This window comes from Oncorhynchus mykiss, chromosome 13 (genome assembly GCF_013265735.2).
Source record: "Oncorhynchus mykiss isolate Arlee chromosome 13, USDA_OmykA_1.1, whole genome shotgun sequence".
NCBI classification, from domain to species: Eukaryota; Metazoa; Chordata; class Actinopteri; order Salmoniformes; family Salmonidae; genus Oncorhynchus; species Oncorhynchus mykiss.
The window spans coordinates 42,990,502-43,017,944 of record NC_048577.1 but is presented as its reverse complement, the minus strand read 5'-3'; the positions used below and the strand labels follow the sequence as shown (position 1 = coordinate 43,017,944).

The window sequence follows — 27,443 nt, the reverse complement described above, 5'->3', positions numbered from 1 at the left end:
TGAATTTGCTATCACAAAAGGGATCTCCGGCCCCAAAAGGTTTTGTGGAGCCCGGTCTAGCAGACAAACAAAGACACTAATGCAAAATGATCCAAATTCTATTGAGAAATAAGGATATGAACCAATGATTTATATACACACACATCAATATGAACACATCTTTATAAAGCAACATATTTATTGGCAGTAATTAACTTGTACATAGATCTGACCTCACTACCATATCTTCATGACTGACAGAAAAGGCAGCTGTAAAAAGCAATTTACAGTTGAACATAAATTGAGCAAATTAGCATAACTTCTCTGAGCTGCGCAAAAAGCAATAGAGTAAAATAACAGTCACAAATAAGCATAGAACAACCTGAATGCCACAAAAAGGAGAATGGCAAACCAAATACCACAACGGAATACGAGCATGTGTACAAGTCATTTTGAAATCAAACTTTATATTATGTCCAGTACAAGAACCACTGTTGCCTGTAGTTCACAGTACAATTATCTTCATGGGTTTGTGCATCAGGTCATAGTGAGACCATCGGTTGGGGTGGGAGAGACTCCAACCAGCACAAAACATCTCATGATTCCAAGAGGGGTGTTCAATGTGAACTATTTGAACAGTTGTAAAAGTGAACCATGTGATATCCCCCCACCAAATTTGATTAAAACAATAAATGAACAAATCAGACTGCCTCACATTGGTCGGTTATGAGACATGCATCTATGTAGGTCGCCACGGCTACAAATGGTTTTCTTTCCTAAAAATCTGGACGACGGCACCAGTGTTAATTTGAGATGTTACAACCTGCCAATGATCGGTCACAATTTATACAAATACAGTATCATGCTATTTGATCATCTCAGTAGATGTCTCTGTCAAACAGGAGGGTGGATGTATTATGTGTTGTGTGACACGTGTGTGTGTGTGTGTGGATGTACTAAAAAGCTATATCTTAATGCGGAAGGCTGTGCACTGTGAACCGGGAGACTCTGTGGTAGAGGGGGTCTGGACAGTAGATTTGAACAGGGCCTTGAGGATGGTCTGGGGATCCACCTCAGGTGTGGGTTGAGAGGAGGCTGGCTGACCCCCGGGGCGAGACAAAGAGAGGGGCAGACCCTCTTTCCTTCCAGTGCCTGGAGTGTCACTGAGCCTCCTGTGAGAGAGAAATAGGGGATTTTATGTGATGCTGAAAGACAACGTGCATTGCAATTGGAAAGGAAGAAATCATGCACATTGTGGACTACAATTTAATACTTTGATTTGCATGCAACGCAACCAAGGGGGCAGTGAAAATATGAATATAAGAGAGAAAGAGAGAAACTTACAAAAGAATGGGCTGGTCTGAAGTGATGACATTCCCCTGTATGTGAAGATTGCACTTCATGGGCTGGCCTTGGGAAGAGAATGAATAAAGATTTAAGTAAAACCAACGCCTTCTCAGATAACTATTCATCATCACCTGCATCATTACCCGAGGCTGGTTCCCAAAAAACTCAATCAACCTTAAAATAAATGTTGCCCTTGCTGAAGGCCCTTACCATCCAGACAGCGGTTGTTGTATTTCCTGTAGGCGCTCACAGCATCCTCCTTCCTCACAAACACCACTTCAGCAATCCCCACCTTCACCAGCCTCGCTCGCTTCAAGGCACCGCACACACAGAACAGCTCCTGTGGACCGTCACAAGAACACAGGAAAAAGGTAAGTTGAATGTGCTAAATGAGTCATGGCTGCATCGTAAGCAGGTCTGCAATTTACACACACAGCTAGAGAGAGAATCTAAAACAGCAGAGAACTGAACATTGTGAGGCACTTACCACTATGTCCTCTTCAGTGACACGGGGGTGCAGATTATTCACTGTTATCTTAGTCCCCTCCAGAGGACTGAAGGTAGGCTGAAGGGGTGCACCAAAACACTTTACAATCAAATACAAGTCACACCAACACAATAAGCCAATGCTAGGCTTTATGTTAATCTATCATCAATGAGAGAGAAGTAGGTTGATTACTGACCCCAAGGCTTGCTATGCTGCCAACTAGTGATGTTAAAGGCCCAGTGCAGTCCAAAATGTGACTTTCCTGGTGGCAGTTATATGTTGAACACTTAATACTTAATTGTTTGAAACCTGGACGCTTTCCTTCATATGAAAAAATGTCAGTTCCTTTTACGCATGCAAAGCATTTTCTGTTGGTCACATAATTTTTCTGTTTAGAACTAATTTAACCGCTTGTTAACTGGTTAGAGCAGGGGTGGGCATTGGTGTCACACTTTTTCTCCATCCCTAGCAAACACAGCTGGTTAATCAAACTGCATTCTAAACTGAAGATCATGATTAGGTGATTATTGGAGTCAGGTGTGTTAGCTGGGGCTGGGGAAAAACTGTGACACCAATCAGGACACCGAGGATTGGAATTGCCCACCACTGAGTTACAGATATATACTTCGAGATTTTGACAAGGAGGCCATTTATCTACTTCCCCAGAGTCAGATAAACTTGTGGATACCATTTGTATGTCTCTGTCCAGTATTAAGTTAGAGGTAGTTTTGCGAGCCAATGATAACTAGCATTAGCACAATGACTGGAAGTCTATAGGTATCTGCTAGCATCCCTACCAACACATTCCTATAGAGATGACCTTATGTAATCCAGTGCTCCAGTAGCTGAGTGAAGGGACATGTGGAGACTGACCTGTGGGGGTGGAGGAGGCTGGGAGTTGGGCTCCGCTGTGGGCCCTGCCTGCCGGAGGGTCCTGGAGATGGGCTGTAAGGCGAGAGCAGAGGAGCGGGAGGCCCCTACACTAGGGTTGGGTCTTGTGGGTGCCACAGGCACTGGGGGACGAGGAGCGGTGTATGCATCGTTTTTGACTACTTTAGTGATGGGGGCTGACATAGTGAAAGGGCAGCCCAGGGTGCCAGGCTGTTGGAGAAAGAGGAAGCTTTTCAGTGAATGAAGGGAAAGTTGAGAGTGAGACACCAATGCAGCCAGTGTGGCAGTATTAAAGGGATATTTCAGTTATATTGAATAATAAAGAATGACAGATAATTTAGGAAAAAGCAACAGAAAGAGAGAAGTTAAGAAAACATAGCATAGTCTTCACACCCGTGACTGCAGCATATGGTTGCCAGTAGTGGTCTTCATCTGTTTGCTAGGGATGTCATCATCACCTGAGAAAGACTGAGTGAGAGATGGTAAGTTACTCACATATGCATTGCAGTGACGCATGACCAGCAGAAATCAACCAAATTCAGTTCATATACTCTAAAGAAAACTTTATTATCTAAGACCATTTTAATCAATTCTGCCATCTAACTTCTGATTCATATCTTTTCAAAAAATGTCCCTTACCTGGGAACCCCTGCTTGGCATTTTCATACGGATCCCACTTGACATCCCTACCGGCCTTTGCTGCTAAAAAAAAAAGAAGTTCAATAATATCATTATTCAGAAGAAGGTGAATTAATATACTTGACTAAAATCATGCTACAAATAACTAAATAGCAAATAAGCCTAGTTGAACTTTAAACTCATTTCCAATTAACTTCAGCTAGCAACTATGTTTGGAGTGAGGCTATGCTTTACCACTATAAACAATGCAATAATATGCATTCTCTCTTATCCGTGCACATCTTGAGCGACAAGTAGGTAAATTCTGTCTAGTAGCTAAGCATGGACATATTAGAGCAGATCCTGGACCTGTGGTTACTATCACTTTGGAGCCAACTGTCAGCCTGATCACTTACCTGGATGGTTTTGGTGATCTTCATGGGTGTCACCATTCCTTGGCTTGGTGGAGCTCCAATGGTCCTCTTGAGGCTCAGCCTATCACGAGCATCCATCATCCTCTTAGGTGCACCCCCCAGCTGTGGCGTAACCCCAGCTCTAATGTTCATTCCTTGTAGGTTGGGGGTAAACTGCCTGGCATTTGCACTGGCAATGTCGTTGGAAGTGTGTATCTGTATCTGCTGCACATGTGTCTGTAGCTGTGCTGCTGGTATCTGCTGTAAACTCTGTGGGGTAACATTAAATGTATTCGGACCTCCTTTCCGTGAGTTGATCATCTGTCGGGCATCCTGGACCCCACCTGCTCCTCCTCGGATTCGGAAGCGGGCATCTTTCTGGCCAAGTTTCTCTCTTGCATCCTTCACTTGAAAAGCTGGAGGAAGCGAAAGCAGGACAAGAGTGAGCAGAAGGCAAGAAACCATTCCAATGCCTGATCTGACTTGCAAGAATGCATAACAGAACGTAATGTAGTCCAACAGTAAAATGTGTAGTTTGAAACAAAATATTATTTTGTAAATGGGGCTACGGTAAGAGAGACATCCAGATCAGATCAGATCTCTTGAAGTCTCAATAAGCATTTTTCATGTCCACTTGACACAAAATCAATCCGTCAAATGGAATATATCCCTCTACTTCTCAATAGGCAGGTCCTCACACAAAATACCTGCTTCAACTCTGGCAAAGGCTGGGGCATGTATTATTTCACCCATTACCTTGAGCATTGCTCTAAAAGCTGTTCAGAGTTAAATAATTGTTTGAGTTCCAACAAAGTCATTCTGTTGAATATGTGATACTACTGAAAGGCTATTTGCCCTGCAGGCCAGGTCTTGTTGGTTACCAGTTCCTCCTCCTCCACCAAGTCTCTGTCTGACATCTGTCATCCCAATTTTCTGTCGGGCATCAAAGGTCCTCCCGACCCCTCCAGCACCCCTGCCGAACATAGGCCTGAAAGACAAGAGGAAGAGGTCGACATTGGTGTCAACTAGTGGTAGCCTAATCCTCCATGATCTAATATCTACATTTAGCAAAACACACATGGAGCTCGTTTAACACCAGCTATAGTATTTGATTGTGTCCTACATTCAGTATGGCTCTCTAGGTATACTCAAAGCGATATACAAAATCAAATAGTGTAACGTTAAATGTTCTGATATGCGCTCCTTGTGTTTTCCAAAATGTGAATATTAGATAATGGAGGACTAGGCTACAACTAGTTGACTACATATGGCTCTAGGTAGAGGATCTACAAGACTGCCTGGCGCTCTGTACCATATCTATAGGTATACTAACTAGTTACCCTAAACGTTTCTGCGTTTGTAAACATTGTTAGTTTATAGCTAACTACCGAACGTACATTCCAGCGAACTGTTTACCTTATTCGGTTATTTTTTTGGTCGATAGCTAACTTACCGTCATTAATTGCTGATAAAACATTTTTTTTTTACCTAGTTAGCTAACAGGTTAAACGGAGCACTGATAAATAGCTAGCTGCGCGTATTTTGCTCATTGATATCAGGGAAATCAGTATCTGCAGTGTAGCGATAGATAGTAACGTTAGCTACATGATTGTTGCTAATCCAACGGCGAGTACAGGCCTTGAAAAAGGACCGCTGAGGAACTGAAATAGCCGAGGCTTTCTGGAAAATTAATTTCTTCATTACGTTGAATGATACAACTCAAGGCATAACGTTCATAAATTGCATTCAAACTCATACATTGCTAAATTAATACCTTTTAATTGTTTCTTTGTTGTTGAAACCGCGTCGACGTATCACTTCGTCCAAAGAAATATCTTCCATCTTCTTTGACTCAAAGGCGTGAGTGATCGTAACTGGACAGAGAAAAACGAGAAGAGACTATGGAAGGCAAGTTGGATCAAAAATGGCGAACTCATAAAACAATAGCTCCTTGAAAAACTACATTGTTGACGCCATAATATAATTACGTATACAAATTAAATATATCTATGTTGTTTGAAATACCAATACAGATATATTTTACTCTTACATTTGTTTAGCAAGATCTAAAAACCAGAGTGTTATTTTAAGAGAAATTCATATTTTATACGGTTTTAAAGGCCTATTAGGTTATGTGAAGTGTCAAAGATCACATCAATGCCATTCATTGGTCATTATCAATTAACAAAACATGATAATTTTAACATAAACAAATAAAATAAATTTCACAGCCTTAGGGACCTCTGGTATCGATTGCTCTTCACGAAGTAAAAAAAAAAAATGCCGGGGGTAAAATAAACGTTTTAACTTTCCCATCAACCTTTGCGCTCCAAATCCCTTGAAACCAGTGTATATAAGTAAAATCCCGTAGAAAAGCTATATTTTACCTGATTAAATTGAGGAATGAAAATGTACAATTATGTATCACATAATGAGCTCAGAACATAAAATGCAACTGTAGGTTTATACTTTTTGAAGTGAACACCAATGTTAAACACCATGAGTGTAATAGTCTGCATACAGAGGTAAGTAATGCCCTCGACCATCGATTGGTTATGCCTTAAACTGATGAGTAAGGAAAATAACGACGCGGGGTGACGCCCGTGTCCTCGCCTAGATTTGCGAGATCAATTTTTGAACGGGTACAGGTCCGCCTGTTTAGGTGACTCACCTACTTTGTGAGATGCCTTGCGGGACATGGATCTGCCCCGACCTCTCATGTAAAATATAAACCTCTTTCGGGTTACTGACACAAGGTTACACCGAATCAGAATGAAATAATATTTCCCATGATTGTAACGTACTATTAAAATAGTACTTACTGCACCTCCCCCAAAACCTTTTTCAACATAAAAAACATCTCTGCCTTCTATTTCTCTAACCACGTTCCATCAGCAGTTTTTATGCGGGTAATGTCATACTGTATATTTAAAAAAAATGAAGACAGATTAGGCACATTACCTATTTAACAAACAGTTGTTGTGACAAAATTAGTTGTAGTTGAATATGCGATGAAAACACATTATACTTTGGATTTTTATTTGGTAGATCAAAATTTAATGTTGTGTGCACTACGTCATCACGCTCTGATTTTAATGTTCAACAAGTCAGTTTGGTGGAAACATACCCACTTATGTTGATTAGGGAATATACATCTGTTGCCAATTGGATTGAAACCTAGATAATAACTACGTTTCCATCCACAGTTTTTATGAGTAAAGTCATACCCTATGAAAAAAATCCGAAAGCTGTGATGGAAACAGGAAGTTTCGGTACAATTGTATAATTGCAGTCAGGTAATTTGTTCCTTTCTACATGGTATTATATTTTTTTATTGGTAAAATTAATTATGGGTAAAATGGCGGTGGAAACGCCTTTATGCGCAAATATTGATCTAATAACCATCATATCAAACTAAACTTGGGAGTCACACAAAGTCAACATGGTGGGTCCTCCTCCCACTACGACACGGGAAACCATGCCGTTTATTAGGCTACAGATTAAATCATTTATGATGAATTTCACAGGGTGGTGAAAGTGCACGGTGATGTTGATGCTTCTTTCCAATAAATATTCAAACACGTCATCACGCCCAGATTTTTATCCGCAACAAGTCCGTTTCTTGGAAACACCACTGGTGAGAAAATGCGCATATTTTCTTTTTACGGATTTTTAAATATTCACATGAAAATCTGTTGATGGAAACCTAGTTATTGACCATAAATTGTTTCCGGAATTTCCACCAAAACCCGAGTGCATTTAACTTTGTGCCACAAGGTGGCAGTATTGTATATATATTTACAAACATGATAGGCCAAATAAAAAGGTAGGAACACTGTGAAACCAGGTGGGCAAGTATTTATTTATTTCACCTTTATTTTACAATTGCGACCTGGCCAAGATAAAGCAAAGAAAATGTCACTATAAAGTTATAGAAGCATATAGAGCCGAATGAATCAGGTTTTGTGTGTGTGTGTGTGTGTGTGTGTGTGTCGGTGTTAAGGGCATGATATAGATGATTTTTAACTGATCATTATTTGACATGTAATTTCCTTCCTGACCATGTGTGAGCATGACTAAGTATGATGCCTTGTATTAGTGTCCCATATATGTCCCATATTCTCAATGCATGCCTCCCTCATCCATCCTACTGTCACTATCAGACCTACCACAGCCAAGTGGTAAAACACCTTCCCATGCAGAGCTGGACACAGGAAAAATCAGATGAATCAATGTGAAAGGTCTCTCATGTGGTGAAATATAATTTCAACCACAAAAAAATTGTATTTTGTAGCCTCCTTTCCAGTCCGTAATGAAACAAGGTTCCATTAATTCACCATAAAAGTCAGTAAAACTGTTAATTATGTTTCTCAGTCATTTCGTGGAGGGGTAATAACCAGAGGCGGTATAGATTCTAACCATCTCTGGTAGTAATAACCACTAAAGAGCAGTAGCGGTGCGTGGGTAAAATCATTGGGAAAGCCAAGCCAGAGAAAACGACAACATACACCAATGACAAAAAGTATGTGGCCCATGCTCGTCGAACATATCATTCCAAAATCATGGGCATTAATATGGAGTTTGTCCCCCCTTTGCTAATAGTGGCGCAGCGGTCTAAGGCACTGCATCTCAGTGCTTGAGGTGTCACTACAGACACCCTGGTTCGATTCCAGGCTGTATCATAAATAAGAATTAGTTCTTAACTGACTTGCCTAGTTAAATAAAGGTTAAATAAATAAATAACAGCCTCCACTGTTCAGAGAAGGCTTTCCACTCGATGTTAGAACATTGCTGCAGGGACTTGCTTCCATTCAGCCACCAGAGCATTAGGCCTGGCTCTTAGTCAATGTTCCAATTCATCCCAAAGGTATTCAGGTCAGGGCTCTGTGCAGGCCAGTCAAGTTCTTCACCGATCTCAACAAACCATCTGTATGGACCTCGCTTTGTGCACAGGGGCATGGTCATGCTGAAACAGGAAAGGACCATCACAGAACAGTTGCCACAAAGTTGGAAGCACAGAATCATCTAGAATGTCATTGTATGCTGTAGCGTTAAGATTTCCCTCCACTGGAACCAAGGGGCCTAGTCCAAACCATGAAAAACAGACCCAGACCATTATTCCTTCTCCTCCAAACTTTACAGTTGGCACTATGCATTGGGGCAGGTAGCGTTCTCCTGGCATCCGCCAAATCCAGATTTGTCCGTCAGACTGCCAGATGGTGAAGTGTGATTCATCCCTTCAGAGAATGCTTTTCCACTGCTCCAGTGTCCAACGGCGGCGAGCTTTACACCACTCCAGCCGACGCTTGTCCCTTAGGCTTGTGTGCGTTTGCTCAGCCATGGAAACCCATTTCATGAAACTCCCAGAGAACAGTTATTGTGCTGATATTGCTTCCAGAGCCAGTTTGGAACTTGGTAGAGTGTTGCAATCGAGGACAGCTGATTTTTACACGCAATGCGCTTCAGCACTCTGCGATCCCGTTCTGTGAGCTTGTGTGACCTACCACTTCGCAGCTGAAGTGAGCCGCTGTTGCTCCTAGACGTTTCCACTTCACAATAACAGCACTTACAGTTGACCGGGCAGCTCTGGCAGGGCAGAAATTTCACAAACTGACTTGTTGGAAAGGTGGCATCCCATGACGGTGTCAGTTTGAAAGTCACTGAGCTCTTCAGTAAGGCCACCACTGCCAATGTTTGTTTATGGAGATTGCATGTCAGTGTGCTCGATTTTATACACCTGTCAGCAACAGGTGTGGCTGAAATGGCCGAATCCACTCATTTTAAGTGGTGTCCACATACTTTTGTATATATAGTGTATGAGCTGTGATAATTGCGTTGTTAGTTCTATAACTTGTTAGTTCATATGCCTTGCGCCGGGATATATACCTAAGGCAGAGATAATAAGAAGACACAGTGGCAGAATAAATTCAACCACACCTTTGTTTCATCACAAAACCGGAGAGTAATCTCTGTCCGGTAAAGTCCACAAAGCATATTGCATGTAACTGTCACAAATCCTGCCGAAGATGGTGCCTCTTCCTGTTTGGGTGGCGCTCGGCGGTCATCGTCGCCGCTGCCACCGATCCCCTTTTCTGTTTCAGTTAGCTTTGTCTGATTAGTTTCACCTGTTTCCTGTTTGGGTTTTGTTGTGGGCTATTTAAACCTGGTAGGCCCGCCGGCTTTTGTGCGGGCTTGTTTTTCTGTTCATGGTGTGTGGATTATTGTGGATTCCGTTTTTCCGGACAGTTTCGTCCTGTTTGTTGGACTGTGTATTTCAGCGCCCTTATGTGTGACTTGACCGTTACTCTGTTCTTGGAATAAAGATCCACGTTTTGAACCACCCTGCTCTCTGCGCCTGACTCCTCCACCCACTACTCCTAGAAGCCTTTATAGAAACCCGCACCAAACCATGGAGTCAGCAGGAGCAGCGACCACCCCTCTTCCATCGATGGAGGAGCGCGTCCTCCATCACACAGCCATCGGATCGGTTCGGCGATGGACCAGATGATGGAGAGGATGGAGCGATGGGAGAGGAGTGGTCTCCCGACATCCACCCCAGCTCCCCCACAGATGACGCAACCCACTCCTCCTCCGGCGGCGTCCAGTCCCAGCGCGTTGCGTCTCGAGCCCCGAGGGAGTACGATGGAGCGGCGGCTGCATGCCAGGGATTTTTGCTCCAGCTTGAGCTCTACCTGGCTACCGTTCGTCCGACTCCCTCGGGTGAAGAGAGTGTGAGCGTCCTCGTCTCCTGCTTGACGGGTAGAGCCCTGGACTGGGCCAACGCTGTCTGGAACGGCCCAGACCCGGCTCGGGACCACTACCCGGAGTTACTGAGTGACTGTTTCACTTCAGACAGGAGACAAGGCCGCTGGTGCGCTGGTGCGGGGTGGAATGACAGGGCCCTGATGGACCACTACCGGTGCAGCCTCCGGGAGGACGTCCGCAGGGAACTAGCTTGTCGGGACACCACACTCTCCCTCGACGAGCTCATAGACTTGTCGATCTGGCTGGACAACCTGCTAGCTGCCCGCGGGCGTTCAGAAGGGGTCCTGTCAGTTCCACCTCCCAGCTCTCCTGCTCCAACTCCGATGGAGTTGGGAGGGGCTGCATCGAGGGGGACCGGAGGAAGAGGATCCTCCTGCACCTACTGCGGGCGGAGAGGACACACTTCAGACCGGTGCTGGAGGAGTCCGTCTGGGAGTCGAGATGGCCGGCGGAACACTTCTCGGCCACCACAGGTGAGTAAGCACCAAACTCACCCAGAGCTCCCTGTTGGTCACATGTTTTTATTTTTTCCCCCCTGCGTTTTTCCCCTCTCTCCAGCATACGGCGCTAGTCGATTCAGGCGCAGCTGGGAGTTTTGTGGATTGCGGATTCGCCCGTAGGTTGGGGATTCCGTTGGTGCCGATAGACCCACCCTTCCCCGTTAGGGTCAGGGCTGGTCAGGGAGGCCATGGTTCCACTGGACATGGTAACGCAGGGGGATCATAGGGAGCGGATCAGTTTCTTCCTTATCGATTCACCTGCATTTCCAGTGGTGCTGGGGGTTCCCTGGCTGGCTAGTCACAACCCCCTCATGTCCTGGAGACAGGGGGTTCTCCAGGGGTGGTCAGAGGAGTGTTCAGGTAGATGTATAGGAGTTTCCATCTGTGCCACGTTGGTGGAGAGTCCAGACCAGGTTACCACTGTGCGCATTCCCTCAGAATATGCCGATTTGGCTATCGCCTTTTGTAAAAAAAAGGCGACCAAATTACCACCCCATCGACGGGGGGATTGCGTGATAAACCTCCAGGAGAATGCTGCACTTCCCAGGAGTCACGTGTACCCATTGTCACAGGAGGAGACGTTGGCTATGGAGACATATGTCCTGGAATCTCTGAGGCAGGGGTACATTCGGCCCTCCATGTCACCCGTCTCCTCGAGTTTATTTTTTTGTGAAAAAAAAGGAGGGAGGTCTGCGTCCGTGCATTGATTATCGAGGTCTCAATTCCATCTCATCGCTACGGCTGTGGAATCATTCCACAGACTGCGTTTTTTCACGAAACTGGACCTGAGGAGCGTGTATAATCTGGTGCGTATTCGGGATGGAGACGCATTTAGTACCACATCGGGCCACTTTGAGTACCTCGTCATGCCGTATGGGTTAAAGAATGCTCCAGCCATCTTTCAATCCTTTGTAGATGAGATTCTCAGGGACCTGCACGGGCAGGGTGTGGTGGTGTACATTGATGACATCTTGATCTATTCCGCCTCACGCGCCGCACATGTCTCCCTGGTGCGCAAGGTACTTGGGCGACTGCTGGAGCATGACCTATACTCAAGGCTGAGAAATGTGTGTTCTCCAAACGAGTCGTTTCCTTCCTGGGTTATCGCATTTCCACCTCGGGGGGTGGTGATGGAGTGTGACTAGTCCAATGCTCTAACCACTAGGCTATCCTGCCGCCCCGTCTGTGATCAATTGATTCGGTGTGCGGGGTCTTAAGGGGAAATACTGGTGGCCCACCTTAGCCAAGGACGTGAGGCTCTATATCTCCCCCTGTTCAGTGTAAGGCTCTGGGCGCACCCTGCCTAGAGGGAAACTACAGCCCCTCCCGGTTCCACAACGGCCCTGGTCTCATCTGTCGGTGGACTTTCTTATTGATCTTCCCCCGTCTCAGGGGAACACTACCATTCTGGTCGTTGTGGATCGGTTCTCTAAGTCCTGCCGTCTCCTCCCATTGCCTGGTCTCCCTACGGCCCTACGGCCCTACAGACTGCGGAGGCTCTATTTACCCACGTCTTCCGGCACTACGGGGTGCCGGAGGACATCGTATCTGATCGAGGTCCCCAGTTTACGTCCCGAGTTTGGAGGGCATTTATGGAACGTCTGGGAGTCTCGGTCAGCCTGACCTCTGGTTATCACCTCGAGAGTAATGGGCAAGTGGAGAGAGCAAACCAGGAAGTGGGTAGGTTTCTGCGGTCATATTGCCAGGACCAGCCAGGAGAATGGGCGAGGTACGTCCCATGGGCGGAGTTGGCCCAGAACTCACTCCGTCACTCCTCCATGAACATGTCGCCATTCCAATGCGTGCTGGGCTACCAGCCGGTCCTGGCTCCGTGGCATCAGAGTCAGATCAAAGCTCCTGCAGTGGAGGAGTGGGTGCAGCGCTCTAGGGAGACCTGGAGGGCAGTCCAGGACGCTCTCAAGCAGGCCGGTGGACGGCAGAAGAAGAGCGCTGACCGCCACCGCAGTGAGGCCCCTGTGTTCGCACCAGGGGACAGGGTCTGGCTCTCAAACCGAAACCTGCCCCTCCGCCTGCCCTGCCGGAAGCTGGGGCCGCAGTGTGTGTGGGGCCATTTAAAGTCCTGAGGAGGATAAACGAGGTGTGTTATAGATTACAACTCCCCTCTTACTATCGCATTAACCCCTCGTTTCATGTGTCTCTCCTCAGGCCGGTGGTAACTGGTCCCCTACAAGAAGGTGAGGTGCCGGAGGTCCCTCCGCCCCCTCTGGACATCGAGGGGTCCCCGGCGTACACGGTACGAGCTATTTTGGACTCGCGACGCCGGGTGAGGGGCCTGCAGTACCTTGTGGACTGGGAGGGGTACGGTCAGGATGAGAGGTGCTGGGTACCAGTGGGGGATATTTTGGATCCATCGCTACTAAGGGAGTTCCATCACCTCCACCCGGATCGCCCTGCGCCTCGCCCTCCGGGTCACCCTCGAGGCCGGGGGCGGTGCGCTACAGGAGCCGCGCGTCGGGGGGGGGGGGTGGTACTGTCACGAATCCCGCCGAAGATGGTGCCTCTTCCTGTTTGGGTGGGGCTCGGCGGTCGTCTTCGCCGGCCTACTAGATGCCACCGATCCCCTTCTCTGTTTTAGTTAGTTTTGTCTGATTAGTTTCACCTGTTTCTTGTTTGGGGTTTTGTTTTGGGCTATTTAAACCTGGTAGGCCCGACGGATTTTGTGCGGGCTTGTTTTTCTGTTCATGGTGTGTGGATTATTGTGGATTCCGTTTTTTCCGGACAGTTTTGTCCTGTTTGTTGGACTGTGTATTTATGTGCCCTTGTGTGTGGCATGACCATTACTCTGTTCTTGGAATAAAGATCCACGTTTTGAACTACCCTGCTCTCTGCGCCTGACTCCTCCACCCACTACTCCTAGAAGCCTTTACAGTAACAAACCATTTCATGACCTACAGCATGGTGAAGAAAGTTGATGTTTCCGACATTTTCGGACTACTAAACAACTATTGATTTAGAAACATTGAGAGTTACTGCAAGCTGCAATGAAAACAGGAGCTGCTTCCACTATTTCAGCACCATTTCATCTTCAACATTTCAACACCATCAAATCTCCCATGCTTAGTCTAATACAGGGACAACTAAAATATACCAAAAACTATTTAGTCCAATCAATGTAAGATAAATAGGCTGTGGCTGTCAAGGGTTCTGATTTGTGTCTGTGTATGTGCGTTCATGCAAGTAGAAAAAACATGTTGAGGCACCCTACTTGCCCTAAGCTACCTGGCTAAAATGCTTGCTCGCTAGCCTAACTTCCTTTCATGGGCAATGTTAGCTAGTTAACATTAACCTTCTATATCTAGTTACAACCTACATATTAACCTTCCATCCTCTCAGTCCAGGGGCACAATGTATTTTATGATTGGATCAGAATCGCCGTCATTGGCGAGTACGGAGAATTAAGTAAAACCACAAGTCCAAATCCCTATCCCCATCCGTGAGTAATTTAGGAAAGGGACGATTTTAGCAAGCTAGACACCGGAGTACAACACAATGAGATGCAACAATTCAAGTTGCTTTGATCAATGACATATTTCTCTGTGACAGGGGTGAAACCAAATCCAAACTGGCTTCCCTTGACACTTTTTTGGAGTTTATCTCAGCGCTGATTGGCTATTTTATTTATCTTTTTTTTTTATGAAGGGGGACAATACTACGGGCGGCAGAAATGTCATACCCTTTATGAACAGACCGCATGAGATGGCCTACGCATACAGAGAAAGAGGGGCGCTGTTTTGCTCTCTTGGATACTTTATCTGGTGAGATACATTCAGCCTCTTGCGCATTGAAGGAAAATTATGAAAACGCAGAGACGAAAAATACATTTGTTATTGGTAAAATTTGGGGGGATTTTCTGTCTTCCCTTGGCATTCATGAATACACCCCACTGCTAAATAGCATCTGCTGACTTAGCCTCTTCCTCTCTGCGACTATGTTTGGTAAGAAAACACGTCTCCCAGAATGCACTCGCTACAGTCCCGAAACGTCCACACACACAACAGTTCTTCAGCGCCTCCGTCGGATGAGAGGATCAATTCTGCAGCACAGCGCCGTTACAATTTGCAATGGCTGCAGCTTTGTCCCGTGCTCTCAAATTGCCTGGTAAGAGACGCGTTGCAATTATTTGGGAAATAGATATAAGGGTTGATTGGGTGAAAATTATGTTGTGTAGTCTTTGTACCAGTCGTGTTTCAAATGTTGTTTTGGTGTCATTCTGTTAGCTCATGTGAGCTAGCTAGAACAGCCAGCCAGCTGTGGCTAACGTTACAGTAATGTTGATTGCAATAACACAAAATAATGTTTTTATTTGTTTAATGACAGTCCAGAATTGAGAGATGAAATACGATACTTATTTTCAATGTTTGATATTTCGTTTCTTTTCAAGCTTTCATAGAAAAACATTGCATCATTCACAATCCTATGTGGCGCACTAGCTAGCTACTGTACAGTACAGTAAGGTGCCTCATCGAAGTCGCTTGATTGCTCAGTGCTCACTGTCATAATGTTAAAACGGATTTAGCTACTTGCTTAAATCTCGTGTTCAACAAATAACTACAAATAAGGCCATGTAATGGGGGTCATTCATTTAACTTGGCAATCATTGTCATGCCAAACAATGAACAATAGAGTCGGCAAGAGTACACACAGATCTGGGACCAGGGTAGAACATAATTCATTTGGTGTTAAAATAAACAATATTTGAGTAACTTCCCTGTCCTTTTGGGATGCTTGACGTTCTATCAGGCACCACCATGCTCTATCAGATCATTCTAGTTTTCACCTGGGCCTTGTTTCCCGAACAGATCCGTAGACCTCTGTCCTGCAGTCAAATGACCAAATCGAGCGCTAGTGGCCTCAAGGGTGGAATGTTATAAATATTTTTCAGAATGTCATAATTAATCAACATTATCTGGTGTTTATATGTCATAAGTTTTTGTTATATTTCAGTCTTCTGTGATATATATTAAGTGTAATATGGGGATGCAAACTCAAAATATAATACATTTCAACTCTATATCTGACATTTATTTTAAGCCCATAACCATGTGTGTGAGGTGTATACTTTTGTTTCAACGTAGATTTGTTTAAGACTACCAAGAAACACTCTGTGTGACCCTGATTTAGCCCACTGCAGTAAAAGGTTAACTGTGTGTGTCTTTGTGTGTATGTTCCTCACAGGGAAGAAGGGCTCGGAGCTTGGAGAGTATGACCCCCTCACTCAGGCCGACAGTGAGGACGAGAGCGAGGAGGACGACCTGGTCCTCAACTATCCCCGCAATGGCCTGGGGAGGGGCAACTGCATGGGTACAGGTACCTCAGAGCTGAGAGGGAGCAGAACAGGGAGGCTCGTAGGGGATGAAGAGGAGGCAGAGGAGGAAGAGGAGGATGACGATGAGTGGAGAGAACGGCTCCCTGGAAAAAAGAGGCAGGAGAGAGAGGAGAAGGGCATGCAGTACTGGAGCCAGAGGGAGACAAACAGGGATGAGGGAGTAGAGGATGGAGGGGGGCTTGGGGCCTCTGGTGGCCCTGGATTGGGTGTCAGTGCCAGTGCTGACCCGGACGGGAAGAAGGCTAAGGTGAGGGGAGCCATCCGGGCAGCGTTTTTCCTGGTGCCTCTGGTCTGTGCCATGCTGGTGGTGCTGCTGTGTGCCTTTCTGGTGCCTTGTCAGCATGGGGAACTGGACAAACGGCCACAGTGGGAGAAAGAGCTGGGTGATCATGTGGGAGGTGAGTGAGGAGTCTAATGTATAAACAATACACATGAAACAGACTACAGTTTACCCGTATGTTGCTGGTTGCTGATACCAATACACCTCTCTCTCACAGCAGAGAAAGAGAAAACTACAGGTCATGTCCGACTGACTGAGTAGACTAGTGCTTTAGATTAAGATAAGCACAGTCAACATTACAATAAAGTCAACTGTATGAGAAAGCAGTTGAGAACACAAAACTCAGATTTATCTGACTGTCTTTGTCAGGAGGTGGATATTACACAGTTTGGATTACTATGATTACACATTACCGTGATTATTATAATAGCATGTTAGCAAAGCAACCGCAGGTCTAGTTTAGTAAATAGTAGTTACAAACCGTTCCTGTCTGTAACAGTGGTTTTCTTCTTCAGGTGTTACCCCACCTCCTCTTGCACTGTGGGATGTTGACAATGACTCAGTTGAGGATGTGCTAATAGGAGTCACTCAAAAGAGCAACAATAGCCATCTCTCCCGTTCTGTGGGGAACAACAAAGGTATCTATGGAAACAGCAAGGGACATTGTCGTAGTAACGAAGAGGATATTTTCAACCCTAATTTTTAGGCGTTATTCTCTCTCAAGCCCATCTCCTCACTGTACACCATAAAAATCTACCAGTGATTATGTAATATTAATCTCCATATCTAATCCTGCTAGCCCCAGTAAACTGCTGAGAACACACAATTTGCCACACGTAATAAACCCCACCCACCTTTACCCCCTTCTCTTTCTCCCTCTCGGTCTCTCCCAGAGTACAGTGTGGTGGCCCTATCTGCATTCAGTGGTGAGGTGCTTTGGAGGAGGGTCCTCAGGGATCCTGTGGAGTCCATCCAGTGTGGGCTGCAGTACGAAGCCCATCCATCACCACTGCCAGCAGGGGGCGCTGCCCTCAGAGCCCTCCCCAACAGCGCCATTCCCCTATCTGCCCAGAGAGACAGAGCTAGCGGCCCCGTGTGTCTGCTCATCGAGTCTGCACACCTCACTGCTGTCAACGGCACCACAGGTCAGACAACAACCACAGAAATGCATGGCTTTTAATGGTTCAGTTTCACAGCTACAAGCATGAACATTTTAGCAGTTGTGTAGATGTATTAATAATGTGTTGAAGTTAATAGTTTAATGTTCAGTAAGGAGTAACCTATCGTATTTTCCTCCTCAGGGAAGAAGCTGTGGTCGGTAGCACCAGGGGAGATCCAGTCCCAGGCAGTTTCCCTGCCAGATCTCCAAGGTGACTCTGTTCCTGACTTGCTGATTGCCACTTTACCTGCTGACCAGGTATAACAATCTCTGGCTTGGCACCTATACATATTTATTGCTGTAATAAGACAATTGTTACTATATAAATCATATTATTATTATTACAATATAGACCATACACCCAAATCTTCAGAGTCACTGTGTTAACAACACTCATTTTCCAATCAGTCTAGAATACTCCCACCAAACTGTCTCAAACTTATTTTCAGGTATCTGACCTCTCACTGCTCCTGCTGTCTGGGCTGACTGGAGCTCTGCTTGGACATCCCGTGACCTTCAACCTCACAACCTTTAATGTCTCTGGAAAGCTGATTGGTCCCCTGTTTCATGAGACACAGCTGGGGGCATATTACATTATATTTGGACTAGGTAAGGGATACACTTTATATCAAGCACAGTGACTTTGAACAATCTGTTTCTCATCTGAAATGACTGAATGTCTGATAATGTATCTGCTATACTAACTCAGGCACTGTAGAGGCTGTATCCCTGGGAGATATTTACACTCGGGCTACTGGAAAAACACCCATATCCCCTGGTCTGAGACTGAAGGACCCCGGCTGGGAGAAGCTTAGGAAAACCAACTCCTCCCTCATACACATCTCCAGGTAAGGCTAAAAAAGTGCTCAGTTACACAATTACAACAGAGTGCGTATTTGAACAACTGTTTGACTTTCTCTGTCCAGTGGAACTGAGCAAGTGGAGTTCTTGGTCCCCCTAGTGGCTGGCTTGTGTAACAACCACAACAGCCTGGACTCCATCTCCAACCTCAACTCTAGCCGCAGTGACTGGGTGCTGGTGTGTGGCAAGCTCTCCAGCAAGCTCTCTGTGCTGAGAGAGAAGGACGCACAGACAGAGTGGACTCTTACCTCTTCAGCCATACACAGGTAGGAAATATGGTCACCATGATATATGGAGAAGTTTATCATTAGGGTGTATATGACTAAGCATTAAAAGGGATAGCTTCAAGTTTTATTGTCATGTGCAGTGCCTTTCTTGCAACACTTTCCCCAAAAATACAGAAATCAATATATAAAACTATAAAGTAATACCCTATAACAGTGGTTTTCAAACCTGAACTAGCTCAACTACTTGACCTAATCAAGGGCTTGGTAATTAGCTGACAAGTTGAATGGGGTGTGGTAGCTCTAGATTAGTTCAAATATATGGAACGACTGGGGATCCCGAAGGAGAGGTTTGAAAACCCCTGGCCTATAAAGTTATAGAACTAAAATAACCTGAATCATTTATCATTGTCTCAGTCGTCCAGCACCAGGCCAATTCAACGATGATGGAATCCCAGATCTCCTCATACAGAAGTCTGGGGCCCCTAGAATGAGAAAAGTATAATCTCTTCTACAAACACTTACACCTATAGCTATTATACTTCTCAGACAGTTGTACATATTTACAAAGATGACCATCCATCTCTCTGTAATCTCAGGTTCAGGTGGTTGATGGAGCCAGTGGGCGTAGTCTGTGGGAGACAGAGTTTATTTGTCCACGCCTTGACCTGGAAGGTACCTCAATCATGACATCTGGTCAATCAGCTTTCCTTTTCTGGGCCGGTGACCCTGTCAGACCACCAAAGAACCTCACCAAGACAACTGTGAGTCCCTTGTTAAATCCTTATAAGGAGCAGGAATACATTTTCTATTGGAGAACGTGTTATGTTGGTTCATCCTTCATAGGTATAGGCACAAGGGCTGGGGTCAATTCCAATTTAATTTGAAATTCCAATTAAATATTTGAATTCACTCATGAAGTGAAGAATTTATGTTGAATTCAATTCAAATTTCAACAATCATCAAGTTATGGAATTGGACTTAGACTGTTTGAACTGTTTGAATTGGAATTAGACTTTGAACTGTTTGAATTGGAATTAGACTGTTTAAACTGTTTGAATTGGAATTAGACTGTTTGAACTGTTTGAATTGGAATTAGACTGTTTGAACTGTTTGAATTGGAATTAGACTGTTTAAACTGTTTGAATTGGAATTAGACTGTTTAAACGGTTTGACTTGGAATTAGACTGTTTGAACTGTTTGAATTGGAATTAGACTGTTTGAACTGTTTGAATTGGAATTAGACTGTTTAAACTGTTTGAATTGGAATTAGACTGTTTAAACTTTTTGAATTGGAATTAGACTGTTTGAACTGTTTGAATTGGAATTAGACTGTTTGAACTGTTTGAATTGGAATTGTAAAAATGTTTTGGAATTTAATATTTGTACATTTTCTAGTTAATGGAATTAATGCAGTTATTATTGCAAAATGTACTGCAGGATTTGTTTAAAATAATTTAAACTTGTATTTCTATATTTCCAGTATAACTAGGCTATGTGAACATAGATGTGATGAGCCTGAAAGCATGAGGGAATTTAATTTCTACATTTAATTTGTGGAATTGTTGGGGATAATATTCAATTGGGAATTCAATTCTTGGAATTTACCTAGCATTGGAATTGAGAGGAATTGAATTGTCTCTGAATTCAAAGACTGACCGTAGTCATTTAGCAGACGCTTTGGATAATTCACTAACATTTAATTTTTATTGAAATAAATAGAATTTACAGGAAGAGAGAATTTAATTAGAATTGAATTAGTGGAATTAACCAAAACCCTGCTGCCAGAATGTTAACAATAGCCAATGTTCAGGTTGGCAGTTGGAAGATAGAAAGTCCCTTTTGGTGTCTCTCCTGTAATTTGTGGAATTAACCCCAACCCGATAGGCACAAATATGTAATCCTTTACCTATCGTACTATGGAGTCTTGCTCTGTTAACAGGTGGCACCAGGGGCGGTTCAAGCCATGCCAGTCATCCGAAAGCTCTACATGTTACATCCTGCATATCCCACAATCCTCCTGGAGCTCGCCAGCACCACAGACACCATTCTTACTGCTGCAGGTGATATGTGCTGTGCTGTATTTATTATTTTATAATTGTGCATATGATTATGGCTGTTGTTAGTAGCACTGCTGATCAACTGTTTCTCCCCTTTTCTCTGTCTTAGTGAGTTACCAGGAGCCGCAGAAGGATGCCTCCTACATTACTGTGTCCTCCCGGCCTACCTCTGGTCTGGGGCCAGGGTCTCGGGTGGTGAAGAGCACGAGCCTCAGGGCAGCAATCACTGCTGGACAGATTGTGAGGCTGGGAGAGAGTAGCACTGCAGGGGTACCAGTCAGACCTGGAGTATTTGAGATAAACAAGTTCTTCAGGCGTCTCACCTTCAAAAACCATTAGGTAAAAAGTTGAGGGAACAGTAAGTATGTCCAGAATATGCTTTATATGACATGATGTTTGTGGTGTCTGTGTAGTTTCGGATGACGAAACACACCATTTTGTTTTCCTGTGTAGAGAGGAGTTATCATTTGCTGGTTCTACGTGATCCGAGGGAAACCACTGGCGGGACCAAACCTGTGGAAACCCCATGATACACACCAAGTGAAGGAGATTTATCTCAAGCTGTTTACATTTCCACTTTTGTCCAAAGTACGATTTTAATTTCTATTATTACTCATCTCACTTGCTGAAAAATATTTATTTTGCTGTATTTGTATTATATGTGTATATATTATGAGTTATTTATTTATGACCAGTCCTTTTAATTTAATATTGAATTTAATATATCATTGACTATTTACCTTGTTTGGGGTGAATGGAAATCAAAATATGTAAGTAAGTACATAGAATAAACTTCTGGAGATCAAGCACAATGATTTGAAAGGTAGGGGTGTAGGTGTAAGGTGTCCATTGGCACCTCACTCGTTTATTATATTTTTAATCTACAGAATGAGAGGCAATTACCCAGTTCATTCCTCCAAATACATTCATTCCCCTCTCATATGCACTTTTTTGAATTAGGTAATTGAGGTCTGTGTTCAAGCAGAATTACCCAGTTATGTAAAGGGGGTCTGTACATATTTTGCCTGTGGGGTATGTTGAGCCATTTTTTACATTCAGCATCACTACATCAAGAGAAATACTGTATTCGTTCCAACATTGATATCTACATATATTTCAGGATGTTGTGTATCCCTGAAAATAATCAGAATTCATGTAAACATTTCAGTTTTGAAAACAGCTCATAAAAAAAAAAAAAAAAGTGGCTTCTTGGCACAATTTACCCTGGGTATGCATAAGGACAGGGTAGATAGATTGAGCTGCCTTGGGGTAAGTGGGTGCTGGTAGGTCAACGTTTCATTCATGGAATGGGGGTGTGGTATTTTGTGTATCTGAAATGTATGTCTACAATCAGATATAGATCAGTCTATTCAATATCATTAACACTTCCATTTCATGACCAGTTGTCAGGGACAGGGATGTCGTTTCGATGTGCCAATTCATAGGCAAGTTCTCTGCATGAGGCTACATAGCCCATAAATGCAAAAAATATATAAATAATTGTGTACTAAGCCCATGAAACTGGTCTGCGAGATTCTTGATATGTTTTGCAAGCTCAGACTGACATCAGATAAGACCTTGTGTGCCTCTGCTACTTGGTCACATGATTAATGTTGTTGAATGGTTTCTTAGAAACAAGGGGTGGCTAATCTAACCTTATGGCTCAATTTACCCCACTCTCCCCTACAGTATTTATTGATAAGCTACTTACTGAAAGGTTTACATTTCTTTAATCAATAACTATTGTAGTGATGATACATTATTACCGAGTGCCATGTGTGGTAACTGTGCATCTTATTGCTATTGGTACTTGTAAATATTAATATTGCTGAAATACTAGAAAACATTTACAGATCACATGAATAAATAAATGTACTGCTGCAATTCTTGCTGCTACAAATGTAGTATTTTATAATACAACTGTACTACGGATTTAGCTCCGTTCGCAATAAATTATCATAAAAACACTGTTTGTTAATTAATCATGAGAAATATTCGAGTAAAAGGAGGACGCAGGCTCAGGGGCGGTGCTTGGGTGCATCCAAAATGATCTCCGCATTGCTACGAGCGTCAAAGGCTTGGAAGATGGCGTCGTTCTTGGTTCGTCAGGCCGGACTCTCGGTGTTGAAAAACAGTGTACCAACATTTTCTGGGTTTTATGCTAATGGCTTCAGAGAGGCACTATCTCAGTACCGAACAGTTGTGTACTCAGCATCAGGTGGTATTTTGCCAAAACCCAAGAAGGTGAGCGCTCTCTTGTGAAAATATGCGCAGGTCATTTATGAAATGAAAGGGGGGGATTTTGTGAAGGTGCCTGGAAGGTATTTGTGTATGAAAAAATGGCCAGGAAAGATTTGTAATTATATCTTATAACTTAATTTATATAGGAATGTTCAGTCTCAGGTACGATCTCTGTGAGCCTATACCTCTCCATTTCACTGGAAGTGTTATAAATACATGCATGTTTAAATGTGTAAAGCATGCATCATGTAAATTATTTATGGGCTATGACATTTTAGACTGGTTGTCATTGTGTATAAAATCACACAGAATTGCAGGCTAACATATGTTTTTGTGATGGAATTGTTGACAATTATCCAGACCTCATTTGGCCTTTTCCGGATTGCTGTGGTTGTGATCCCCTTCCTGTACGTGGGAACTCTGATCAGCAAGAACTTTGCTGCGCTGCTGGAAGAGCATGACATCTTCGTCCCTGAGGATGATGACGATGATGACTGAATGGTCTGTATTCTCCAATATATATGACCTGGGTATGTATGTAGAATGATCAATAAAATCAACTTTAGAAAATGTATCTCTTAATATATAAGCAATAAAGATTGCATTTGACCTCAGGGAAGGTGAGGCCTATTACTGTGTTCTCCCTCAACAGAGCGTAAATGTGTTGCCTCTCAGACAATGGGAAGACTTGTGACAGCTGAAAAGACTTGAGGATCTCAAACTCAACAAAGCCTTTCTGGTGCTTCTCTCACCATCCATTGTGATGTGTGCCTGCCTGGATACAGAGCTGTTTTAGAGAAGTGATAGGACTAATTGCTCCCTAGTAATAACGTTTACATGTACAGATAAGTCTTACTAAATAAAATAAATGGATGTGCAAGAGGCAACCCTTGGATCAGTTGAAGTTGATTTTGATTTAGCCAGTGATATCTACTACATTTCTGGAAATATTTGTTCTGTTTTCAATCATTCTGGGGATATTGATTTATTTGGGAAGGCCTTAAATCAGGTGACAGGCCTGCATGTGTCCCTATTTATTTGGTTATCTCGAACCTTTGGTGCTTTTTATTCCAACCAGTTACATTTGTTTTTGATGAACTGATCTAATAAAGTCGACCTTTTTGTAATGTCCGTCAGTGGCATGTCATTCACGACAATTCAAACTATTCAGAGGCGTATCAACTAATAACTGGCTTATTGCATTGGAGTGGGTACAGGGTAAACACAGGGTCCATGACAACCATACTGATATTCCTTGGTCTCAGCATCCATCTTCTGAACTTAGTGATCATAAGGGCTAGTTTGCACAAACACTTGTGTCATATTAAAGCATCTCTACTGTGGCAATGCAGAGGAATAGCTTTGCAGTGCACAAGGAGAGCCTTCCGACTTCAAGTGGGAAGTAACTGTCCCATGACTGTTTTCACAAAATCAAAACATTTATACAATGAGGACTTGACAAGATTGGGTATCATGTGTATATTTACAGTTCAATAAGGGGAAGCCTCTGTTACACTGGACAAAACAGGGTGGAAAGTACAGGGAGCAGTTCAATTGTCATGTCCAACATAAAATCTGGACAGAAAGTCTGCAGGGCGTGGTACCTCCGTCTCATGGAAATAGCGCATAATGTGGGTCTTCTGCTTCCAGACATTGATGGTCTCCTGCAGCTCCATCTTACCCTATTGTAACCAAAAGTATGCAAAGGAAACATCACTCACTACACTTGATACGTGACCATTGAGCTTTGTAAATATTCCCGTCAAAGTTGTTTTCTTTGAGCGATTTGGATGCGTCACATGTAAAATGATGTAGAGCATGACAGCCCAGTTATCTCGGTCTAGCAGTATAACACTAACCCACCGTGCCACTAACAAACTAGGCTAACTGCATGAGAGCAAATTGACTGATTGGGGAGCAGAGTAGACTAACCTTAATGACAAGCATGTCAATCACACGGGGGTCATTGACGTGCTTGTTCCTGTCAAACATCTCCCTCACTTTGTCTGTTCCCTGGCGAGCTGTGATGTCCAGCTGGAAGGTAGTCACTGTGGGACAAAACATAAGACAAGATGTCGTCCTATAAACGTCCCACAACAAGCTCAAAGAAATACACATATTAATACATTTACTTATCACACTCCCTACATATCAAATTGCTAATCATGTGGCCTATCTGCAAATGTAGGAAGTGTATTGTACTGTCCATTCATTTAAAAAAAAAAAAAGGTGGTTAATGACAATAAACTAGCTAGCTAGCTCATCAACTATCTATGTAGCTTTAGCTAGTACGCTGAACAAAAGTATAAACCGCAACATGCCAAAATGTTTAAAAAAATTCATAAAGGAAATCAGTCAATTGTTATAAATTAATTAGGATGTAATCTATGGATTTTACATGACAGGGAATACAGACATGCATCTGTTGGTCACAGACACCTTTAAAATAAAAAAAAGAAAGTTGGGACGTGGATCAGAAAACCAGTGAGTATCTGGAGTGACTACCATTTGCCCAATGCAGCATGCCATCTTCACAGAGTTGAGCAGGCTGTTGATTGTGGCTTTTGGAATGTTGTCCCACTCCTCTTCAATGGCTTTGCGAAGTTGCTGGATATTAGTGAGAACTGGAACACGCTGTCGTGCACCAGCGCATCCCAAACATGCTCAATGGGTGATATGTCTGGTGAGCATGTAGACCATGGAAGAAATGGGACATTTTCAGCGTCCAGGAATTTTGTACAGTTCCTTATCATGCGGAAACATGAGTTGATGGCAGTGGATGAATGGCACGACAGTGGGCCACAGGATCTCATCACGGTCCATTCAAATTGCCATTGATAAAATGCATTTGTGTTCAGTGTCCGAAGCTTATGCCTGTCCACACCAAGAGGCACTCTGTTCACATTGGTGACATCAGCAAACTGCTGTCCCACACAACACCATACACACACGCTGTCTGCCATCTGCCCGGTACAGTTGAAACTGGTATTAATCCGTGAAGAGCACACTTCTCCAGCGTGCCAGTGGCCATCAATGGTAAGCAGTTACCCACTGAAGTCAGTTACAACACCGAACTCAAGACCCTGGTGTGGACGACAAGCACACAGATGAGCTTCCCCGGGACGGTTTCTGGTAGAATTTCGGCACAAATTTTGGTTGTGCAAACCCAGTTTCCTCAGCTGTCCAGGTGGCTGGTCTCAGATCCTGCAGTTGAAGAAGCCGGATGTGGAGGTGCTGGGCTGGTGTGGTTACACGTGGACTGCATTTGTGCGGCCAGTTGAACGTCCAGCCAAATTCTCTAAAATAATATTGGAGGCGGCTTATGGTAGAGAAACAAACAAACTCTCTGACAACAGCTCTGTAGTTAGCATGCCAATTGTACACTCCCTCAAAATTTGAGACATCTGTGGCATTGTGTACCGTGACAAAACTGCGCATTTAGGAGTGGCCTTTTGCTGTCCCCAGCACAAGGTGAACCTGTGTAATGATCATGCTGTTTAATCACCTTCTTGACCTGTCAGGTGGATAGATTATCTTGGCAAATGAGAATGCTCACTAACAGGGATGTAAACAAATTTGTGGAACATTTCTGGGATCTTTTATTTCTGTTTATGAAACATGGAACCAACACTTTACACGTTACAATGTATATTTTTGTTCGGTGTGGTTGCATCGCGTTAGCTAAGTCTGGCCCTAGATTGAAAGTATGTTAGCTACAAGATATGTAGCCAATGAGCTAAGTAAATATGTAGTTAGAGTGCCTTACAGCTAGTTAACGTTAGCTAGCTGTATTTGCACGACCTTGACGCTGGGATCTAGCTCGTGTAGATCTAATACAAAGGGAGAGCTGGCTTTACCTGTGTTTGGAACCTCTCTGTACCAGGCACGATACAGTTCCCGAACTCGGCGCTTGGCTTCATCCAGATCCCTGCTGAAAATCGGTTTGACAACTTTAGCAGCACCAGCGGCTGTCCGGGTCGCTGCACTGGACGCCATGTTTGTTTCTTTTATCTTCTTCTCTGGTTAACATCGTTAATAATTCGGATTTGAAACGAATTCGTGCTGCCACCTAGCGTATAAGGGGACATTTATCTGCTTCATGTGGGCTCGCTCTCAACCCCATCGAACACCTTTGGGATGAATTGGAAAACCGACTGCGCGCCAGGACTAATAACCCAACATCAGTGCCCGACCTCACTCATGCCATTAGACTAGCCTATAAACCATTACGAGTTAGGCCTAGTACAGAGTTCTGAGACTAGTGTAAATCA

The 27,443-nt window shown here is 43.9% G+C and overlaps 3 protein-coding genes, 1 long non-coding RNA gene and 1 other non-coding gene across 8 annotated transcripts; 2 read left to right on the top strand and 3 right to left on the bottom strand.

The window, feature by feature from the left end:
- Positions 1 to 155: 155 nt before the first annotated feature.
- On the bottom strand, positions 156 to 5,976 carry LOC110486450 (polymerase delta-interacting protein 3). Its single transcript, XM_021558065.2, has 11 exons — positions 5,958 to 5,976; positions 5,510 to 5,609; positions 4,617 to 4,723; positions 3,739 to 4,151; positions 3,344 to 3,406; positions 3,098 to 3,172; positions 2,687 to 2,914; positions 1,814 to 1,891; positions 1,537 to 1,666; positions 1,324 to 1,390; positions 156 to 1,151 (listed from the first exon to the last, which is right to left on the bottom strand). The coding sequence occupies exons 2-11, from the start codon at positions 5,575 to 5,577 to the stop codon at positions 944 to 946; spliced, it is 1,437 nt and encodes a 478-aa protein (XP_021413740.2). The 5' UTR covers positions 5,578 to 5,609; positions 5,958 to 5,976; the 3' UTR covers positions 156 to 943.
- Positions 5,977 to 6,290: 314 nt separating this feature from the next.
- On the top strand, positions 6,291 to 6,445 carry LOC118938563. Its single transcript, XR_005035772.1, has one exon. It is a non-coding gene; the product is annotated as a U12 minor spliceosomal RNA (small nuclear RNA).
- Positions 6,446 to 14,791: 8,346 nt separating this feature from the next.
- On the top strand, positions 14,792 to 24,303 carry fam234b (family with sequence similarity 234 member B). 4 transcript variants are annotated; one of them, XM_021558058.2, is made up of 15 exons: positions 14,792 to 15,119; positions 16,197 to 16,745; positions 17,143 to 17,265; positions 17,521 to 17,772; positions 17,929 to 18,044; positions 18,236 to 18,395; positions 18,496 to 18,634; positions 18,713 to 18,913; positions 19,289 to 19,370; positions 19,471 to 19,635; positions 20,814 to 20,934; positions 21,041 to 21,270; positions 21,385 to 23,175; positions 23,533 to 23,702; positions 23,825 to 24,303. In XM_021558058.2, exons 1-12 carry the CDS (start codon positions 15,083 to 15,085, stop codon positions 21,268 to 21,270), a joined length of 2,175 nt encoding a protein of 724 aa, XP_021413733.2. In that variant the 5' UTR covers positions 14,792 to 15,082; the 3' UTR covers positions 21,385 to 23,175; positions 23,533 to 23,702; positions 23,825 to 24,303. The 4 variants fall into 4 exon arrangements, with proteins under 4 accessions (XP_021413733.2, XP_036798345.1, XP_021413732.2 ...); XM_036942450.1 differs by having other exon boundaries at positions 14,795 to 15,119; positions 21,041 to 21,289; positions 21,385 to 21,519; XM_021558057.2 differs by having other exon boundaries at positions 14,795 to 15,119; positions 21,041 to 21,289; positions 23,533 to 23,673.
- On the bottom strand, positions 16,661 to 17,235 carry LOC118938458. The gene is made up of 2 exons (XR_005035739.1): positions 17,109 to 17,235; positions 16,661 to 16,696 (listed from the first exon to the last, which is right to left on the bottom strand). It is a non-coding gene; the product is annotated as an uncharacterized LOC118938458 (long non-coding RNA).
- A 333-nt stretch (positions 24,304 to 24,636) lies between the features above and the next one.
- On the bottom strand, positions 24,637 to 27,244 carry ndufa6 (NADH:ubiquinone oxidoreductase subunit A6). Its single transcript, XM_021558064.2, has 3 exons — positions 27,030 to 27,244; positions 25,105 to 25,220; positions 24,637 to 24,854 (listed from the first exon to the last, which is right to left on the bottom strand). Exons 1-3 carry the CDS (start codon positions 27,166 to 27,168, stop codon positions 24,723 to 24,725), a joined length of 387 nt encoding a protein of 128 aa, XP_021413739.1. The 5' UTR covers positions 27,169 to 27,244; the 3' UTR covers positions 24,637 to 24,722.
- Positions 27,245 to 27,443: the final 199 nt, after the last annotated feature.

Excerpts from the sequence above, each read along its gene's own strand:
- LOC110486450 (XM_021558065.2), bottom strand. The coding sequence starts at position 5,577 with ATGGAAGATATTTCTTTGGACGAAGTGATACGTCGACGCGGTTTCAAC. Across the intron at positions 1,892-2,686 it reads AGCCTCCTCCACCCCCACAG|CCTACCTTCAGTCCTCTGGA; the intron begins GTCAGTCTCCAC and ends GCACCCCTTCAG. Across the intron at positions 1,391-1,536 it reads CAACAACCGCTGTCTGGATG|GCCAGCCCATGAAGTGCAAT; the intron begins GTAAGGGCCTTC and ends TCTCTTCCCAAG.
- fam234b (XM_021558058.2), top strand. The coding sequence starts at position 15,083 with ATGGCTGCAGCTTTGTCCCGTGCTCTCAAATTGCCTG. Across the intron at positions 18,635-18,712 it reads TCCCTCATACACATCTCCAG|TGGAACTGAGCAAGTGGAGT; the intron begins GTAAGGCTAAAA and ends TTCTCTGTCCAG. Across the intron at positions 18,914-19,288 it reads ACCTCTTCAGCCATACACAG|TCGTCCAGCACCAGGCCAAT; the intron begins GTAGGAAATATG and ends TCATTGTCTCAG.
- ndufa6 (XM_021558064.2), bottom strand. The coding sequence starts at position 27,168 with ATGGCGTCCAGTGCAGCGACCCGGACAGCCGCTGGTGCTGCTAAAGTT. Across the intron at positions 25,221-27,029 it reads CAGAGAGGTTCCAAACACAG|TGACTACCTTCCAGCTGGAC; the intron begins GTAAAGCCAGCT and ends TTTGTCCCACAG. Across the intron at positions 24,855-25,104 it reads TTGACATGCTTGTCATTAAG|GGTAAGATGGAGCTGCAGGA; the intron begins GTTAGTCTACTC and ends TGGTTACAATAG.